The sequence below is a fragment of the Microcebus murinus genome, chromosome 2, assembly GCF_040939455.1.
Source record: "Microcebus murinus isolate Inina chromosome 2, M.murinus_Inina_mat1.0, whole genome shotgun sequence".
In the NCBI taxonomy this organism is placed as follows: domain Eukaryota; kingdom Metazoa; phylum Chordata; class Mammalia; order Primates; family Cheirogaleidae; genus Microcebus; species Microcebus murinus.
This window is the reverse complement of record NC_134105.1, coordinates 2,331,191-2,350,744: the sequence shown is the minus strand read 5'-3', so window position 1 is coordinate 2,350,744 and position 19,554 is coordinate 2,331,191. Positions and strand designations below refer to the sequence as shown.

At 53.1% G+C, this 19,554-nt stretch overlaps 1 protein-coding gene across 4 annotated transcripts in view; it reads left to right on the top strand.

The window, feature by feature from the left end:
* ACOT7 (acyl-CoA thioesterase 7) overlaps positions 1 to 19,554 on the top strand; it is a 104,952-nt gene that overhangs the window by 18,668 nt on the left and 66,730 nt on the right. For 3 of the 4 annotated variants that reach the window (XM_020285507.2, XM_075993465.1, XM_075993464.1), the window contains exon 2: positions 16,012 to 16,129. In XM_020285507.2, coding sequence (XP_020141096.2) covers positions 16,012 to 16,129 — 118 coding nt within the window. Of the gene's footprint in view, positions 1 to 5,942; positions 6,076 to 16,011; positions 16,130 to 19,554 lie in introns of those variants that run through there. The other variant, XM_075993463.1, reaches the window with a different exon arrangement.

Genomic DNA, 19,554 nt, shown 5'->3' with positions numbered 1-19,554 from the left:
GTTTACTGAATATTTTAAGCCCATTGTGGAGACCTACTGCTCAGAAAACAGATTCCTTTAAAAATATTACTGCTTATTGAAAATGCACCTGGTTACCCACGAGCTCTGATGGAGAAGTAAAAGATGAGTGTTGTTTTTATGACTGCTAACACAATGACTAGTTTGCAGCCCATGGATTGAGGATGAATTTTTTTTTTTTTTTGAGACAGAGTCTTGCTTTGTTGCTCAGGCTAGAGTGAGTGCTGTGGCGTCAGCCTAGCTCACAGCAACCTCAAACTCCTGGGCTCAAGCGATCCTCCTGCCTCAGCCTCCCGAGTAGCTGGGACTACAGGCATGCACCACCATGCCCGGCTAATTTTTTCTATATATATTAGTTGGCCAATTAATTTCTTTCTATTTATAGTAGAGACTGGGTCTTGCTCTTGCTCAGGTTGGTTTCGAACTCCTGACCTTGAGCAATCCGCCTGCCTCGGCCTCCCAGAGTGCTAGGATTACAGGCGTGAGCCACTGCGCCCGGCCCAGTTTGTTTATTCTTGTAGCTTAAAAATCTATACTTCAGGTTTGAAAACTATCTCCAAAGGCATTTTCTGCATCCTGCTGGTGGTGGAAGCATTTTCCCTGTACAAAGTTGTGGAGACGCCTGAAGATGTGGTGGTCGGTTGGCGAAAGATCAGGCGAATATGGCGGATGAGGCAAAACTTCACAGCTCAATTTGTTCAACTTTGGAAGTGATGGTTGTGCGACATGCAGTCGAGTATTGTCTTGGAGAAGAATTGGGCCCTTTCTGTTGACCAATGCGGGCTGCAGGCATTGCACTTTTTTGTGCATCTCATTGATTTTCTGAGCATACTGCTCAGATGTGATGGTTTCGCTGGGATTCAGAAAGTTGTAGTGGAGCAGACTGGCAGCAGACCACCAAACAGTGACCATGACCTTTTTTTGGTGCAAGTTTGGCTTTGGAAAGTACTTTGGAGCTTCCTCTTGGTCCAGCCACTGAGCCAGTTGTTATATACAATCCACTTCTCATCACATGTCACAACCTGATCAAGAAATGGTTCGTTGTTGTGTATAAGAAGAGAAGACAACATTTCAAAATGACAGTATTTTTGATTTTCGGTCAGCTCATGAGGCACCTGCTTATGGAGCTTTTTCACCTTCCAATTTGCTTCAAGTGCTGAACAACCGTAGAATGGTTGACTTTGAGTTCTCTGCCAACTTCTCGTGTAGTTTTAAGAGGATCAGCTTCAATGATGGCTCTCAGTTGGTCATTGTCAACTTCTGATGGTCGGCCACTGTGGTCCTCATCTTCAAGGATCTAGTCTCCTTTGCAAAACTTCTTGAACCACCACTGCGCTGTACGTTCGATAGCAGTTCCTGGGCCACATAGGTTGTTGATGTTGTGAGTTTTCTCTGCTATTTTACAACCCATTTTGAACTTGAATAAGAAAGTCACTTGAATTTGCTTTTTGTTTAACATAATCCCCATAGTCTAAAATAAATATAAAATAAACAGCAAGTAATAAGTCATTAGCAAAAAAAATAAAGTGAGAAATGTGCACTAAAATGGTGGAAACATAACCACATTTATTTAAGAATGTATACCAGTATGAAACGGCAGATTTCAACAGTGCTGAAACCATGATTACTTTTGCACCAACCTTAATAACTGCAGATGTGGTGGAAACAGCAAGAGAACTAGAATTAGACGTGGATCCTGAAGATGTGACTGAATTGCTGCAATCTCATGGTGAAGCTTGAGTGGATCAGGAATTGCTTCTTATGGATGAGCAAAGAAAGTGGTTTCTTGAGATGGAATCAACTGGTGGAGATGCTGTGAACGCTGTGGAAGTGACAAGAAAGGATTTAGAATATTATGTAAACTTAGTCGCTAACGCAGTGTCAGGATTTGAGAGGACGGACTCCAATTTTGAAAGAAGTTCTACTGTGGGTCAAATGCTATCAAACAGCATCGCATGCTACAGAGAAATCTTTCATGAGAGGAAGAGTGAATTATTGCGGCAAACCCATTGTTGTCTTATTTTAAGAAATTGCCACAGCTACCCCACCCTTCAGCCACCACCACCATGACCAGTCAGCAGCGGGCAAAATCAAGGCAAGATCCTCCACCAGCAAAAAGATTATGACTCACAGAAGCCTGAGATGATAGGTAGCATTTTTTTTAGCACTAAAATATTTTTAAATTAAGGTATGTACGGTTTCAGACATGATGCTCATGGGCACTACTTAGTAGACTATAACTTTTATACACACTGGGAAACCAAAAACTTAATGTGACTCGCTTTATTGCAATATTCACTTTATGGAAGATTTTGCAGTGGTTGGAAACAAACCTGCTTGCATAGGTCTGAGAATCCACCACCACAATGAAAATAGTGAACATACCCATCACCCGGGAGGGAGGGTTCCTTTGTGCTCTAATCCCTCCTTCCAGCCTCTCTATCCCCAGGTAACCCCTGATTTGCTTTCTGAGCTGAGAGGAACTGCGGATTGTCAGGGCATTGGGAGGAGGGAAGTGTTTGGGAAGACCTGGTCTTGTGGGCCAGAGTGGCAGGGAGCTGTGGCTTCAGGACATTTGGCCCTGGGATGCAGCAACCTAGGGGCTGAGGAGACCAACCATCTGGGCGGGTGGGGAAGGCTCTGGAAATGTCTTCCGCCCAAGGATTGCTTTTGTTTGCATTTTCTAGAATTTTATAAAAACAGAATTGCACAGTAGTATTAACCCTCTTTTGGTCTAGCTTCTTTCACCCAGCATGATTGTTTTAAGATTCATTCATGTGGTTGCATGTATCAATAGTTTATTCCTTTTCATTGCTGAGCAGTGGTCCAGTATACGGATATACCAGGGTATACCAGTTGGTTACATCCGGTGCTAGACAGTCGGGTTGTTTTCAGTTTTGGCTGTCACATGAGAAAACTGCTATGAATATTCATTTACAAGTCTTTGTAGGGGCATATGCTTTTGTTGGTAAATATGAGTAACTATGAGGGGTATGGTGGTTGTACTTATGGTAGCTGGCTGTTTAATTGTTTAAGAAACTGCCAGACTCTTTCCAAAGTGGTTGTGCCATTTTATGCTTCCAACGGCCGTGGATGAGAATTCTAGTTCTTCCTTGTCAACACTTGGCATGCTCTTTTTAATTTTAGCCATCCTGGGCGGGGCCTGATGGCTCACACCTGTCATCCTAGCACTTTGGGAGGCTGAAGTGGGAGGATCACTTGAGGCTAGGAGTTTGAGACCAGCCTGAGCAAGAGTGAGACCTCGTCTTTACAAAAAAATAGAAAAATTAGCCAGGTTGGTGCACGCTTGTAGTCCCAGCTACTCGGGAGACTGAGGCAGGAGCATCACTTGAGCACAGGAGTTTGAGATTGCAGTGAGCTATGATGACACCACTGCACTCTAGTCTGGGCAAAAGAGTGAGACCCTGTCTCAAAAAAAATTTTGTTTTTCACCATTCTAATAGGTGTATAGTGGGACCTCATTATAGTTTTTGTTTGTTTGTTTGAGACAAGAGTCTTGCCTTATTGCCTTAGCTAGAATGCCCTAGTGTCAACTTAGCTCACTGCAACCTCAAATTCCTGGGCTCAAGCAATCTTCCAGCCTCAGCCTCCTAAGTAGCTGGGACTACAGGTACACACCATCATGCCCAGCTAATGTTTTCTATTTTTAGTTACCTGGCTAATTTTTTTCCCCTGAGTTTTAGTAGAGATTGGGCCTTGCTCTTGCTCAGGCTGGTTTCGAACTCCTGAGCTCAAGCAATCATCCCGCTTCAGCCTCCCAAAGTGCTAGGATTGATAGGCACGAGCCACTGAGCCTGGCCTGTGAGAGATTTTTATGGAGCCTCGATATAAGTTTCTGCCCTGCCAGCTTCCTCAGGCTTGAGGGAGTGAGTTTTGAGGAGAGGAACGTGGCCTCCAATTCCAGGTACGTCAATGCAGAGTTCCCCTGCAATTCTGCCTTCTAAGTGCCCTTTGACCAGCTGGGCATATCGTTCTACTGCATTCTATGTGCCTGTCTGGCTTGGAGCCTACGTTCTTTCTATTTGGCTTTAGTACTTGGCTGCTTGGGTCGGGTCCCCTATCCACAGCGCAGGTGTGGGAGGGATGGAGAAAGAGGTGCTGCTGTCTTTTGACTTTTTCAGTTTTCAGATACCTTTGAAAGCTGCAGAAAATGGTGGCCCATTTGCCCTAGAAACAGATCAACCAAACACAACCTTGTGCATGTTTTTAGGATGTTCCCAAGCCATTGAACGAGTTTTACTTTGTTTAGGATTAGAAATTCCACAGCTGCTGGCCTCCATGCCCAGCTGTGTGTGTGTTTTTCTTTAGACTAAATTTTGAGGGTTCCTTTCTGGGGCAAGGGTGAGAGTGTTTAGAGAGGGCTTCCCCTGCCATCGCCCACACAGGCCAGGAGGAGCCTGCCTGCTTCCCCAGAGCTTCCGGCATCACGTTGTTTGTGGTTTATAACAGCTTTATGGAGATGTAACTCACGTTCCATAAAGTCCTCCCTTTTCAAATGTACAGTTCTGTGTGAACCTTTGTACATTCACAGGGTTGTATAACCATCAACACTATTTAATTCCAGGACTTTTTCTCCCCTCCCCTCCCCTCCCCTCCCCTCTTCTCCCCTCCCCTCCCCTCTTCTCTTCTCTTCTCTTCTCTTCTCTTCTCTTCTCTTCTCTTCTCTTCTCTTCTCTTCTCTTCTCTTCTCTTCTCTTCTCCTCTCTTCTCTTCTCCTCTCTTCTCGCTCTGTTGCTTGGGATAGAGAACAGTGGTGTCCTCATAGGTCACTGCAACCTCAGTCTCCTGGGCTCAAGTGATGCTCCTGCCTTAGCCTTCCGAGTAGCAGCTATGACTAGCGGTAGGGCATGCTACCACACCCGGTTAATTTTTCTCTTTTTTTTTTTTTTGGAGACAAAGTCTCAGTCTATTGCCCAGGGTAGAGTACTATGGCATCAGCCTAGCTCACAGCAACCTCAAACTCCTGGGCTTAAGTGATCCTTCTGTCTCAGTCTCCTGAGTAGCTGGGACTATAGGCATGTGCCACCATGCCCGGCTAATTTTTTTTTCTATATATTTTAGTTGGCCAATTAATTTTCTTTCTAGTTTTAGTAGAGGCGGGGTCTCACTATTGCTCAGGCTGGTCTCGAACTCCTGACCTTGAGCGATCCTCCGCCTCGGCATTCCAGAGTGCTAGGATTATAGACATGAGCCACCACTGCTAGAGATGGGGTCTTGCTATCGTGCCCAGGTTGTCCAGAACATTTTCAGCACCTCCAAAATAAACCTGTACCCATTAGCAGTCATTCCTGTCCCCCCCCCCACCTACTAATCTCCTTTTCGTTTGTATGGATTTGCCTGTTGTGCATATTTCATGTAAATGGAATCATTCAGTATGTGACCTTTTGTGACTGGCTTCTTTCAATCTGCATGTTTTCAAGGTTCATCCATGTGTTAGTATGTATCTGTAGGCCCTTCATTCCTTTTAATGGTCAAATACAATTTTATTATATGGATTGACCACATTTTGTTTATTCACCCATCACTTGGGTGATGGATACTTGGGTCATTTCCATCTTTTGGTGATTGTGAATAATACTGCTATGAACATTTATAGACATCTAGTTTTATCATTTAAAATAGCTTTTGGTTAATTTAGTAGATGGGAAATAGCACCTCATGGTTGTTTAACATTGAAACTGTTTACTCATAAGGTTGAGCCGTCTGACAAGTGCTTCCTGTTTGTGGAACGGTCTGTTAATGGCTTGAGCCAGCCTTGCTGTGGAGGCCTGGCCTGGTCCTTACTGATTTGGGCGGTGGTGTGCCCAGCCAGAGGGAAAAGCCAGGGTTGCTTAGGGAAGTGGCAATGCCACTGCAGGAGGGGGCCAAGTCCAAAGGACACAGCACCAGGGCAGCCGTTCCCAGTTCCATTTGGCTGCAGCTTGGGGAGGGAGCCGGGGAGACTGGGGAGACCATGCTCACACTTCGGAGAGGCTTGTCCCTAAAGGTCCTCAGAAAGGGAGTAGAGGAGACCTGTCTCTGGGAGAACGCCAAGCAGTGAGTTGGGAGCTGAGAGGAACTGGGGAATTGTTGGGGGATGGGAGGAGGTGTGTTTGGGAAGACTTGGTCTTGTGGGTCATAGTGGCTTCAGGACATTTGGCCCTGGGATGCGACAACCTAGGTAGGGGCTGAGGAGAACGGCCATCTGGGCGGGTGGGGAAGGCTCTGGGAATGTTTTCTGCTCAAGGATTTAGCTGCCAAGCTTGGGCCAGACTGAATCCCTGACTTCCCTTCCAGGGAGTCATTTTAGGTGTGGTCGGTGGGACCCCTCCTGCCACCTTCTAGGCACTAAGCACCCTGGGCTTGCAGTGCTGCGGCAGCCTTGCCACCTCCCACTCTGACCAGGCAGAGCCCGCCTCCCTGGGGCTCGGTGCTTGTGTTTGTCATTCTAGAATTTTCTTTCCCTCTCATGTAAGTGAGAGGCTTTAAGAGGAATGACATTTGTACTTTTATTTATTTATTTATATATTTTTTGAGACAGAGTTTCACTCTGTTGCCTGGGCTAGAGTGCCATGGCATCAGCCTAGCTCACAGCAACCTCAAACTCCTGGGCTCAAGTGATCCTTCTCCCTCAGCCTCCCGAGTAGCTGGGACTACATGCATGCGCCACCATGACCAATTAATTTCATTCTATTTTTAGTGGAGATGGGGTCTCATTCTTGTTCAGGCTGGTCTTGAACTCCTGACCTTGAGCAGTCATCCCGCCTTGGCCTCCCTGAGCGCTAGGATTATAGGCGTGACATTTGTACTTTTAGTCATAATTTCCCTGTTATATTGACCAGAATGACTTCCCAAAGTAGGAAGTCCTCCAGGACTGATGGCCGTTTACAAGGCAGGCACTGGGCGTTGATAAGGGCTGTCTGAGCAGTGATAAGGGCTGTCTGAGCAGGAGTGGCTGTTGTCTCAGCCTAATCAGCCCTCTCTGCCCTGACTTTCCCTTTGCCGGCTACCCCCTAAAGGGGCAGGGATTCACTCCTCACCCTGGTAGCCTGTTCTGTGCCGAGTGTGCATGCTTGTAGGGAGTTTCCATTTCTGTTGCTGGTTGCAGGATTCCTGGGAAAGCAGCCTTGCACAGGCTGGTGGGGGTGGTGTCCGTTGTGCCAGCCCCTGAGCCACTCTTCCTAACACCCAGTGGCAGGGGAGGCAGAGAGAAGCACAGGCTAGGGAACAGTGGAGAAGGGGCGGTGGGTGAGCCCAGAGACAAGTAGCCCTTCTGAGACTGGGCCTGGCATGGTGGGGGGCTCGGGCTGAGGGAGTGGAGGCTGGACCACCTGCCACCTTCACTTCCAGCAGCTTGCCAGGCCCCAGCGTGCCGGGAGGTGGCCTTTTGGGTGGGTTTTAGGTGCCAGCTCCATTCAGCAGGATGGAGACTTATCTGGTGGGGCTCTCCCTGGCCTGTGACCCTGCTTGCATGTCCCCTTTTCAGGGTCCTGGCTTTGGCTGAGACCTGGGCCTGAGGGAAGACAGAGCCTCCTCGACATTTCCTAGAGGCTGCTTGGTGGCGGCACCTCTGCCTTCCCAATCTCCTGGCACGGCGGCTGGAAGGGCTCGCAGAGTTACTTCTGCTGTGATTATTTATAAAATGAGGTTTCTATGACGACTGGCTTTGGTAGATGCTTCAGATTGGTCAGACAGCTTCTTCCTGGTTAGATTGGGAAGCCCAGTGCCTGGGGGTGGTGTGGGTCTGTGGCTGGCTCCCCTCACCTCGCTTTGGACCTGATCTTGGGACACCCCAGCCACCATGGCTTCCCAGCTGAGCAGGTACCGCCGTGCATGGCCCTGTCTGGGCTGCGTGGGAGCCACTGCGCCCTGATTGTCTGTCAGGGGACACTTGGTGGGGAGGGGATGTGGCCCCTGTGCCCAGCAGGCTGGCTGGTTTCATGTGGCTGGGAAAATCAGCAGGACGTCTCCCTGGCCTGCTCTTACTGATTCTGAACATGAGGGGGCCAGCCCCAGCTGAAGCAGGGACAGGAAGTGCAGCCTGGCAGGGCTCAGCGTATCTCTGGTTTGGCTGAGCCCCGTGGAGGTGGCAACTGTTTTTCTTTCTGGTCTTGGGGTGCTGCTAGTTTCCTACCTGCCTCCGCCCCAGAGTGCTCTGGGTTCCTGGGATCAGAGGCTGCTGTTCCTTGGCTGCACGTGGAACCTCCTTCTGGCTCCTTCTGCTGCCCCTGCCAAAGCATGAGGCTGGAAGCCCAGAGGCCAGTTGTCCGCCCCTTCTCCCCTGCCACTCTGGGGCCCAGAAGTGCCCCTGGAACTTTTTCTTGGCCATTTGTTTCTCCCGCCTCTGCCTTCTTCTGGGGATGTAGTAGAATCTCTGGGGGCAGTGGAAGGAACTTTGCCAGAACCTTCTTGGGCAGCAGACTGAAGAGGATAAGCAGAGCCACTTGGGCTTCCATTCAGTGGAATTCCCCATGGAAAGATGTTCGTGTGTGCCTGAGCCTGGCCACACGCCTGCTTCGTCCCTCAAGGCTACCGGGTGTGAGGCCCTCCCCCCGCCTGACAGTGAGGCCTGCTTCTCCTTTCCCTCCAGGAATGGCACCCTCTGCCCCTCAGATACTCCTGGTCAAGGCAGCTGCTCCCTCGATGAGCTCCTGAAGGAAGCTCCCAGTGTCTGCGGGCCCCAGCTGGTGGCCTCCGGCCTGTGCTGCTGTCATAGGTGCCAGCTGTAGCTCCATGAGGGAGTGATAGTCTTCAAATGCTTCTGTCCCAACCCCCTCCCCCAGCTGCAGTGAGGCTGGAGCATAAGCACCCTGGGCTTGTCCTCAGAACACCTGCCTCCGCCTCTCTGGTCTGGGGCCTCCTTCAGAAGGGAGAGGCCTAGGGAGCTTCCAGCAGGACGTGTGAAGAGCCTCAGAGCTGGGCTTTGCCTGTCTTCAGTGTCCATGGAGACCCAGAGAAGCCTTTATCTGCCTCGTGAATCTGACTGTGCTTGGTGCTGCCACCTTCCACTTCGCAAGGTTACTTTAGCTTTCACTATCCAGTAGAGGAAGCAAGGCCCGGCCCACCCAAGTTACCATGGTTTTCATGCAGCAATGTGTTAATTTTAGCCCTGACATTTTGTGTTAGAGTCAGAGATGCTGGCCTCACGCCGTGCTGGCCATGTGCCAGGGCCGTGGACAGGGCAGGCAGGGCTCTGCCGAGGTCACTGCGCAGGCTCTTGGCCTGGGCTGGCCAGGCATGGGACAGCTGGAGCTAAGCCAGGCTTAGGATGCCACCGCTCCTGCTGCCAGCTCTGCAGGGCTTACCTGTGCCACCCACCGCTGCCTTCTGTGGCTGGAGAAAAGCTTCCAGGGCAGAGGCCTTCACTGACATGACCAATAACCACAAACTAGGCAGCTTGAAACAGCAGGAGTTGGCCTGGCACAGTGGCTTACGCCTGTAATCCCAGTACTCTGGGAGGCTGAGTCGGGGGAGGATCGCTCAAGGTCAGGAGTTCGAGACCAGCCTGAGCAAGGGTGAGACCCTGTCTCTACTAAAAAAGAAAGAAATTATCTGGACAACTAAAAATAGATATAAAAAATTACCTGGGCATGGTGGCATATGCCTGTAGTCCCAGCTACTTGAGAGACAGAGGCAGAAGGATTGCTTGATCCTAGGAGTGTGAGGTTGCTGTGAGCCTGGCTGACCCCACGGCACTCTAGCCCGATAGACAGAGCCAGACTCTATCTCAAAAAAAAAAAACAAAACAAAAACAAAAAAAAACCCAGCAGGAGTTTATTCTCTCACAGTCAGGAGAAGGTAGCCTGAGACTGAGGTGTCGGCAGGGCCATGCTCCCTCAGGTTGTAGGGGAGGCTCCATTTTTTGCCTCTTCCAGCTTCTGGGAGCTTCCAGCAATCCCTGGCGTTCCTTGGCTTGTGGCTGTGTCACTCCAGTCTGTGTCTCCATCTTCATGTGGCTTTTTCCCTATGTGTCTCATGTCAAAATTTCCCTGTTCTTATGAGGACACTAGTCACTGGGTCAGGGCCCACCCTAATGCAGGATGGCCTCATCTTCACTTGATCACATCTTCACAGATTCTCTTTCCAAACAAGGTCCCATTCACAGTTACTGGGGGTTGGGAAACACTTCATCCCAGTGCATAGGCTCCGTGTGTGCTTTCCTTGGGAGGACCCTGTGGAGCTGGGGACATGGCCTGCCCCAGGTGGCTGCTGGCATGCTAGGGACAGGAGCTGCATTCCTGTTCCCTCTGCTGTTCTGGCGCCAGCTTTCCTGCTGCTGGGGAGCATCGAAGTAGCTTTCCTGCTGCTGGGGAGCATCGAAGTAGCTTTCCTGCCTCACTCCTACCTCCTGCCGCTCTGCAGCAGGGAAGCGGGCTGGCCCCTGAGGGCCTCAGTAGCAGGGTGGTCCTGGGGACACGAGCTGGCCAGTTCACTGGGGTGATGAGCTGGTGGAAGGCTGTGCAGAGGATGAGTTTTGAGCTGTGTCTTGGAGAGTTTTTAAAGACTCCTGATTAATTTGTACAGGTTGAGATGGTGTGAAATCTGAAAGGCACAGAGGTGTCTTGCTGAGCTCCACCTATCAGTCAGTGCCCTGCTCTGGGAGCAACAGAAGCTTCCAGTTTCCCACACCTCCTTCCAGATGGTCTACGCCGCACCCCCAGGTGGTCACCTCGTCCCCATTGGTCTGTGCCTTGCTTGTTTTCACCTAAAACATCTCTTGAGAACACGCCTCTTGTTCAAGGCTGAGCGATTTTCCCTTGTGTGGCTGTGACTTGATTTCAGTAGTCCTGTATGGGTGGACGTTCGGGACCTGGGCAGTGTCCTGCTGTATAAACAACCATGCAGTGAGCATCTCTGAGCATACTTGGTTTACTGTGCGTGGAAATGTCGGTAGGATTAAGGTAGAATGGCTGGTCGGGCTGTGGCCGTGCGTTTGGGGTTGTGATGGGCAGGACTGGTTGTCCCCACAGGGTCGTCGGCTTATGCCCTGCTGCTCATGGGTGGACCCCTGGTCTTTGCAAAGGGGGTCCAGACATTGCTGGGACAGGTGGGCATAGACGAGCCCTGGGAAGGGCCAGCATGACTGGCAAGCAGCAGTGGTTTGGCAGGTGCAGCTTGGAGCTCCTCAGGGGAAAGGGAGGGGAGAGGAGGAAAGTTCTGGATCCCTGGGAACTCTAAATGCCTGACTAGGGAGCCTAGTCTATTCCATAGTTAGGAGGAGCCCTGGAGCATCAGAGCAGAGGAAGGACTTGGCTAGATTCCTGCTTAGGAAGAGTCGCTTTTAGGGGTGTGCGGTGAGTGGCAATTCAGGACCTGAGCTGGTCGGGGGAGGTGTGGGGCAAATGTGGAAGCCCCCTCCCTGCCCAGGCCAAGGAGAGCCCCCCAAACACCCATCCAACATGCAATTCCCCTGCGTTGGCATCTCCCTAGCTCCCCCTCCTTCCAGGATGGAGCCCAGACCATCCGCTGCCCCAAGGCCGAGTGACAGCTGTATCCTCCTCCCCTCTGTACCGGCCATGTGCCAGCTCTGTGGCACTGCTTTCTGTTTGTGAAACTCTGAGAGCTCTTGGCCTTGGGGCCTGGCCTGAGGTGCCCCACCTTCTTGGAACATTCCCCTGACCTGGCCCCAGCTCCCCCCCAAGCACTTGACCAAGGTGTCACTTTCTCTGGGAGTTTTTCCCAGAGCCCAGGTGGAGGTGGCCACCGTTGGGTGAGTGGCTGGCTCCTTGACTGCGTTTGCTCAGCTTCCTTGGAGTCCTGTTGTCAGCCTGGTGCCCGCTCCAGAGGGGACACTGCTGAGGGCAAGGTGGCTCTGCTTTGGTTAGCCTCAGGGTCCAGCACCGGCCGCTCCTCCTGCGTGGAATGGACGAATGTGGCTCTGATTCGGGGCAGGAGCAGCCAGAATGAGAAAAGGGTGGGGCTGCAGGTGATGGTGACATTCCCAATGGAAAGTCCCAGCCTTGGCCACCGCCTGGCTGCCCTGGTAGGGTGGGTGGAAGGTGGGGAGGATGCTCAGGGCAGGCCCCTGAGGGAAGCAGCCGTGCAGGGAGGGCCTGGGCCGGCCGGAGCAGAGGGAGGGAAGCGCAGGCCTGGCGTGGCGGGGGCGGGTAGCCGGTCAGACTCTGTCGTGCCACCCGCCCGAGCCTCGTGTGCGCGCCATTGGACACATTCAGTGAGGCTCTGCTGTTCCAGTGTCAGGAGAGTGTTCACGTTGAACCCGCGCTCCTCAGCTTCTCTTACAGACCCAGAAGCTTTGCCATCCTGGGTTCAAATTCCTTTGGGCCACAGCCAGCTAGCGGTGAGGGGCTGCTTCCCATGGCTTGTGTGTACATCCTGTGTCCTGTCCCAGGTCCACTGTCCCCATCATCTCCCTGGCCTTGTTTCTGCTCTGCTGGGATTTTTTTTTTCTAAATTTTAAAATTTTATTTAATTTCATTTATTTTTAACTTTTGAAATTTAATTTTATTAAATTTTATTTTATTTTAAAAGTATTTTAAATTTTTATTATTTATTTATTTTTTTATTATTAATTTTATTGATAACAAGGTCTTGCTCTGTATTTTTTGTAGAGACAGTAGGTTCTCAATATGTAGCTCAGGCTGGTCTTGAACTCCTGGCCTCAAGCGATCCTCCTGCCTCAGCCTTCCAAAGTGCTAAGATTGCAGGCATGAGCTACCAGGCCTGGCCAGTTTTTAAATTTTATATATATATATATATATTTTATTTATTATTCATTCAATTATTTATTTTTGAGACAAAGTCTTGTTCTGTCACCTCGGGTAGAGTGCAGTGGTGTCATTGTAGCTCACAGCAGCCTCAAACTCCTAGGCTCAAGTGATCCTCCTGCCTCAGCCGCCAGAGTAACTGAGACTACAGGTGTGCACCACCATACCTGGCTTCATTTCTCTTTTTCTTTTTTAGCAGTGAAGAGGGACATGACATACTTTTTGTACTCCTATCTTTATGAAAAACAGGAAAACAAAAACTAGGAGGAGGGGTTGGGTGTCTGCCTGGCTCCCCTGGCTCCTCACACACCTGCCTGCGTGGTATGAAGGTGGGGCCCAGCCCTCGACTAGGGTGGACGTACTTGGCCCTGACCAGGCCACAAGGGAGGGGCCACTGGGGCGAGTGAGGTGAGGAGGAAGGGGCCTGTGAGAGGGACGGGCCCGTCCATTGGTCCTGGGGACTCTGCCAGGCCCCGCAGCTCCCGAGCTGTTTGGGCGGGAGGAGGGGGACAGGCGCTGGCGCAGGAGCTGGCAGAGGCGTGCAGGGCAGGGGTATCCGAGCTGAGGCCTGCAGGGAAGGCCTGGTGTGGGGCCAAGGGGACTGGGTGAGTGAGTTGGGCGTTGGGCCTCATGCCTTGTAGGTGGCAGCAGAGTCCTCAGGCAGGAATAAGGTCCTTTGGGGGAGAGGTCTGTGTCTGGACAGAGAGCTGAGGTTGTGTTCCTGGGTGGCCCCCTGACCTGGGGAGTTAGGATGTCCTTGGTATAAGGACCCAGGGTGCAGAGGGAAAGGTGACTAGGCTGGGTGGGAGCTGCCAGGGTGCAGTCTGGAGTTCCTGCCGTTTACTCCCACTGGGACAGTGCCAAGTGCAGGTGTCGTCACCTTGTCCTGGGTGGCTCCAGGCTCCGCCTCGGGCCTCAGGTGCTGTCCCTGCCTCTTATCTCAAAGGCAAAAGGATGTAAGCACTTCCTTTTCCACTCTGTGCTTCCTCTCCCTGGCCTCTCAGCATCGCTGGGGCCCAACCTGATATGCATGGCTCCACTTTACAGATGGGCAAAGCAAGGCCCATGGTGGTAATTTAGGCTGCTCCGGAGGTGGGCTCTGGGACTCCTGGGAAAGGCTGGACCAGTGTTTCCTCAGCGCTCTAGAACCCAGGGCCTGCTCTGCTCCCCTCACCCAGCCACGGCCTCATCCTGTGCCTATGGGAGGATAGGCCTTGTGTGGAAATGGATCATCCACCCGCTGCCCTGGGTGCAGGGAAGGCCCCTACTGAGTTGAAAACAAATACAAAGGAAAGAGGTTGATATGATCGTTTTGTGATTTATAATTGGCTACCTCTTAATGCAAACTTTTTTTTTTTTTTTTTAGACAGTCTTGCTCTGTTGCCTAGGCTAGAGCACAGTGACCTCACATTCCTGGGCTCAAGTGATACTCTTGGCTCAGCTTCCCTAGAAGCTGGGACTACAGGCATCAGCAACCACACCCCGCTAATATTTCTATTTTTTGTAGAGATGAGATGTCACCTTTGCTCAGGCTGGTTTTGAACTTCTGGCCTCAGGCGATCCTCCCACCTCAACCTCCCAGAGTGCTAGGATTACAGGCATGGGCCACCACACTCGACCTCAAACTTTAAAAGAAAAAAAACCCCAAAATCTCAATTTTTTTTTTTTTTTTTTTTTTTTTGAGACAGAGTCTCACTTTGTTGCCCAGGCTAGAGTGCTGTGGTGTCAGCCTAGCTCACAGCAACCTCAAACTCCTGGGCTCAAGCAATCCTGCTGCCTCAGCCTCCCGAGTAGCTGGGACTACAGGCATGCGCCACCATGCCTGGCTAATTTTTTCTCTATATATTAGTTGGCCAATTAATTTCTTTCTATTTATAGTAGAGATGGGGTCTCGCTCTTGCTCAGGCTGGTTTCGACCTCCTGACCTTGAGCAATCCACCTGCCTCAGCCTCCCAGAGTGCTAGGATTACAGGCGGGAGCCACCGCGCCGGCCAAAGCTCAATTTTTAAAAACACAGCTATTTGGAAGTGAATGAGAAGCCAAATGAAGTTCCTTTGTGCTCTGGGGGTTCCTGGGCTGGCTACCAGAAGCCAGGTGACCTGAGTGGCCCTGGTTCTCATGACAGAATCTTACCTGGGTGGGGGGTTGGGGGATGACATGAGGATAGGCACCTGTCAGTCACCTCGGGGTGGGGGGGAGGGGGGTCAGTGGTCCTTTGCTCTAGAAAATGGCATCTTCTGGCTTGTTCTTTGAGCTCCCAACCAGGGTTGTAATTCCTCCAGAAGAGGGAAAATATTGCTGGTCTACATTTACGGGGTATCCACCGTGTGCCAGGCACTGTCTTGGGGTGCGAATGTGATCAGCATGATCTCTTTGCAGTCAGACGTGGCAGTGCTGTCATTACGCCGTCGTACAGATGAGGAAATGGGGGCGTGAGCATTCTGGCGGTTTGCACGGGTTGCCCAGCTAGTGCAAGCCGGAGCCAGAAGTGATCCCTGAGCGTCTGGCGTGCTCAGCCTCTGAGCTGCTGCCGGGGCGCTTAGGAGGGGTGCCACCCTGGGCCCACGCTGGCCCAGGTGCTGGAACCACAGGCTGTGCCCAGTGCCTGTCATCTGTCTCTGGGCCTGGGGCCTCTGACGGTGGATTTCATCAGCCGGGCGCGGTTGTCTGGGAAGGTGCCAGGCTCTGCTGGGTCACCTTGGTAGGGTCACCAGGCTGGCTCTTTGGGATCCCAGAGATTTCGTGGAGCTTCCACGCTGCTGGCTGCCCACGGCAAGGACAAAGTTTTCCCTCTTTAAGGAAGTGAGGTGGTGTTTGTCTCACTACAGGGCCTGGGCACCACCCCGGGGAGCCCCTGAGGAGCTCACCACACCAGTGGGCAGGTGGGAGCCGGCGTTCACCTGTCGCCAGGCCCAGTCTTGATGTTTTGCAGCCGTGACTCAAGCTCTCAGAGTCCCCACGGTCACCTGCCTTCTCTGGGACTGTTGATGAGGGGTGGTCCTGATCCCAGGAATTTGCTTCCTGGCTCACAGTCTGTCCTTGTGCTCATGCTGTTCAGGCGCTGGGAGATGCCCAACTTCTGTGGCCTGGCAGATGTTCCACTGTGACGAGCACGCTGTCTAGGAAGAGCCCAAACATGTGGAAAGTTCTTTTTCCTTTGGGAGCCAAGGAGGCCTTTGGGGGACCTCCTCCCTTCTCTGGGTGTCACTGTTGCACGAATAGTATCCTTTCTGGAGGCCTCATCCTTCTCCTCTCTCCTGTGCCCTAGGATCATGCGGCCAGATGATGCCAACGTGGCCGGCAATGTCCACGGGGGGACCATCCTGAAAATGATTGAGGAGGCAGGAGCCATCATCAGCACCCGGCACTGCAACAGCCAGAACGGGGTGAGCGCGGGGAGCCCACCGGGCAGGGATCACATGGGAGATGCTGTCCCCAGAGGGCCGCGCCAGTTCGAGTCGGGAAGAGAGTTCTCACGGAGCCCTGGCCTGGGGCCTCCCCTTCCCTTGCACGCCAGGCCTTGTGGCATGCGGAGGCACCGGCCCAGTCAGCCCCAGACGGGCTTCTGGGAGCTTCGCTTGGGTTTGGCCTCAGCCAGGAGGGCAGGAAGCTGTGAGGCAGTTGCTGGAGGCTGCCCTCTACCTCTCCGCTTAGGCCGTGACCTCCCGCCAGCCCCACCCTCTCACAGCCACATCTTGAGGCCCTGTGGGCTGGATTCTGACCAGAAGCACGCTACACCTGCGTGGGCAGAGTTTATAGTGACAGTCGAGGGCTGAGGTGGGAGACAGGCTGGGCCTGGCTCCCGCCTCTGCCCTGACCACCCTGGTGGCTTTGGCCAGTGCTGTGGTGCTTTGTGCCTTGGACCTTCCTGGCTGTGAAGCCACCTCTATACAATGGTATCTATACAATGGTGTCCGAGATGGGACCAGCTCTTGGCCTCCACAGAGCTATGCAGTGGGAGATGGGCCTGTGTGGCCTTGCAGCTGGGGGCAAGGGGCAGGCTCTTTGGTTTTAGAACCACAGGGCTGCTGCAGGCCTTCAGCCTGTCACCTCCTATTGTCCCCAGCCCCGTGGTCAGGGAGAGAAAAGCCAGCTTATGGGTGCTAGGGACAGGGGGTCTGTCTTGTTGCTGCAGCTGCACCTTGGGGCCGGCGCAGAGGCCGCACCTCGCACGCCCAGGGCCCTTGTGCAGAGGGAAGACAGAGGGAGGAAGATCCAACCCCGGCCTGTAGGAGGGAGTATGGGGGGAGAGGGTGTGTGATATGGGGCCCCAGGCACGATGCCACTGTCAGGAGGCTGAGCGTGGGAGCCAGGCTGGAGATGGGAGACCAGGGGAGACACTGTTAATTCTGCTTGGTCCACGCTGGCAGGATGCAGGAGTGAGATCTGCCTCAGTCTGTCTAGGCTGTCATGACAAAATGCCACAGCCAGGGTGGCTTATCAGTGACAGCAATGTATTCTCACAGGTCTGGAGGCTGGAAGTCCCAGATCAAGGTGCCGGCGGATCTGATGTCTGGTGAAGGCCCCCTTCCCAGTTCACAGATGGCACCTTCTCACGTGTCCTCACATGACAGAAGGGGCTCTTTGGGCCCTCTTCCCAGGGGCACTAATCCGGTTCACGGGGCCCCACCCTCACGACCTAATCACCACAGAGGCCCCACCTCGTCATATCAATACCATCCCATTGGCAGTGAAGACTTCAACATAGGAGTTTGAAGGGGACACAGACATTCAGATGGAGGCACGTGTGTGCAGCCTCAAATAGCGCACGTGTCCTCCTGCTGGGAAGTGGAAGGCTGTGTGTTTGCGTGTGCGCGCATGCGTGTGTGTAATGAGCCAAGCTGCACAGGCGAGTGTGAATGGGTGGACGTGGGGGACATTGTGGTGATGGTGCAGTGGGAGCGGTTGGCTGGCTGCTGGTGGCATCGGCTGGCCTGCCTGGCTGGACGGATGCTCGCTGCAGCGCTGCCTGGTTCAAGTGCGCCCTCTGGTGGCCGTTGGAGGATGACCCTGAGCCGGAGAGGCTGGGAGCATGATGGGGGCCACGCCCCTGGTGACCCTTCACAAGGGGGCAGTTAGGGTCCCAGGCAGGGCTGGCAAGAGAGGATGACGGATGTTGGGAAAAAAAAGTCCCCAGGACTGGGGAGCAAAGGAGAAAGGTGGGGCTTACATGGCCAAGTGGGTGATGATGCCATTGATACTTGTAGAAGTCATCACTGCCATTTGGTAAGCACTTAGCGTTTTGCAAAGCTCTGAAGTACTTTAGCTCATATAATCCTCACAGCACTAGTGAGAGACAGATGCTGTTATTTTTATTTTCCCTGTTGCATAGATGAGGAAACTGAGGCACAGAGAGGATGAATCTTTGCTTGAGGCCTCCCTGGGCTGCAGACAGTGGGTCTGGGCTGTGAATCCAGGCCTCAGACCTGTGATTGGAGCCTTGCTCCTCCTTGCTGCTTCTCTGGGCCTGGCTGTGCCGGAGGGACAGTTTTGGCACGCTGACTGGAGAACTCTCTGGGCTGGTGGTCCCTAGGATAGTGACCTAGAAGTGCCAGGCTCAGGAGGCATCTGTGAGCTTGGTCAGCACCAGCGCAGGGGGGTGACAACCGTCCAGTCCCAGGTGGCTGGAAAGACCTCTGAGGGGCCTCGCTGGGGCCTTCCCTGGTGTGGCAGGAGGCCCCTCTGGCCACCCTCCCTGAAGGTGTCATCCGGTCTCCAATACCATGTCAGTCCCAAGATTCTGCCTGTAGCTGGCCTCTTGGCTGGCACCTGGGTGCCGCCTCGGCCTGTTGACCTCCTTGTGCCCTGGGCGCCACTGCTGACCTTGCCCCCAGCTTGCTTCTCCCAGTCCCTCCCGCCTGTACTCGACCTCTGCAGCTCTTGCTCAGACTCAAAGCCTGGGGGCTTGGTTGACCCCTCTTACCCCGCACCCACAGGCTCCAGCTGCGGATCCTGCGGCTCCACCTTGCGCATGTCCAGATCTGAGCACAGCCCCCAGCTACACCCCCACGGGTCCAAGCCGCCAGTGCCACTTGCCCGGATTGCTGCAGCAGCCTCTTGACAGGACACCCTGCTGGTCCCTGCCAGCTTATCTGTTCTCCAGCTTTAGCCGGAGAGACCCTTCAGCTGTGAAATCAGAGCACAGCACTCCCCGCTCGGAGCCCTCTGGTGTCTCCCCGCTTGCCCAGAGTCAAAGCCCCAGCCCACATGAGGCCACACGAGTGTATATGAGGTCACTCGAGGCCAACAAGGCCACTCGAGTTCCTAGCCCTGCTTTCTAGGACCTCATCTCCTGTGTCTCTGCCTCCATGCTCGCTCCGGCCACACTGGCTTTCCTGCTGCTGCTTGAACGTGCCGGGTGCGTTCCTGCCTCAGAGCCTTCACGCTGGCTCTTCCCCAGGTGCCTGCAGGGCCCAGCCTCACCTCCTAGTCTCCGCACCAACACAGTGTCCAGTTGGGCTCCCGTGGCCCTGCTGCTCCACCCCTGACCTGCGGTGCTCTAAGTTATCCGTATGTCGAGGCAGGGGCCGCTGCCTGCGTGGTTGCCCTAGACAGTCAGCGTCTGGACCCCTGGCGCACTCCCCACTGCACACCTGGCACCGAGGTGCTGCCTGGCTCCACAGTGTCTGGAGTGAGGTGTGCGGGAGGCTGAGGTCCATCCGGGGTCCAGAGGTGCAGAGATGGTCTCAGCTAGTGAGTCAGAAACAAGCTGCAGGGCAAGGAGGGCCAAGGCCACTGCCTCCAAAAACCTTAAGTGTGTAGGTCTGTGTAGGCGTATCTGTGTCGTAATTTCACCTGAACACTCTCCAGT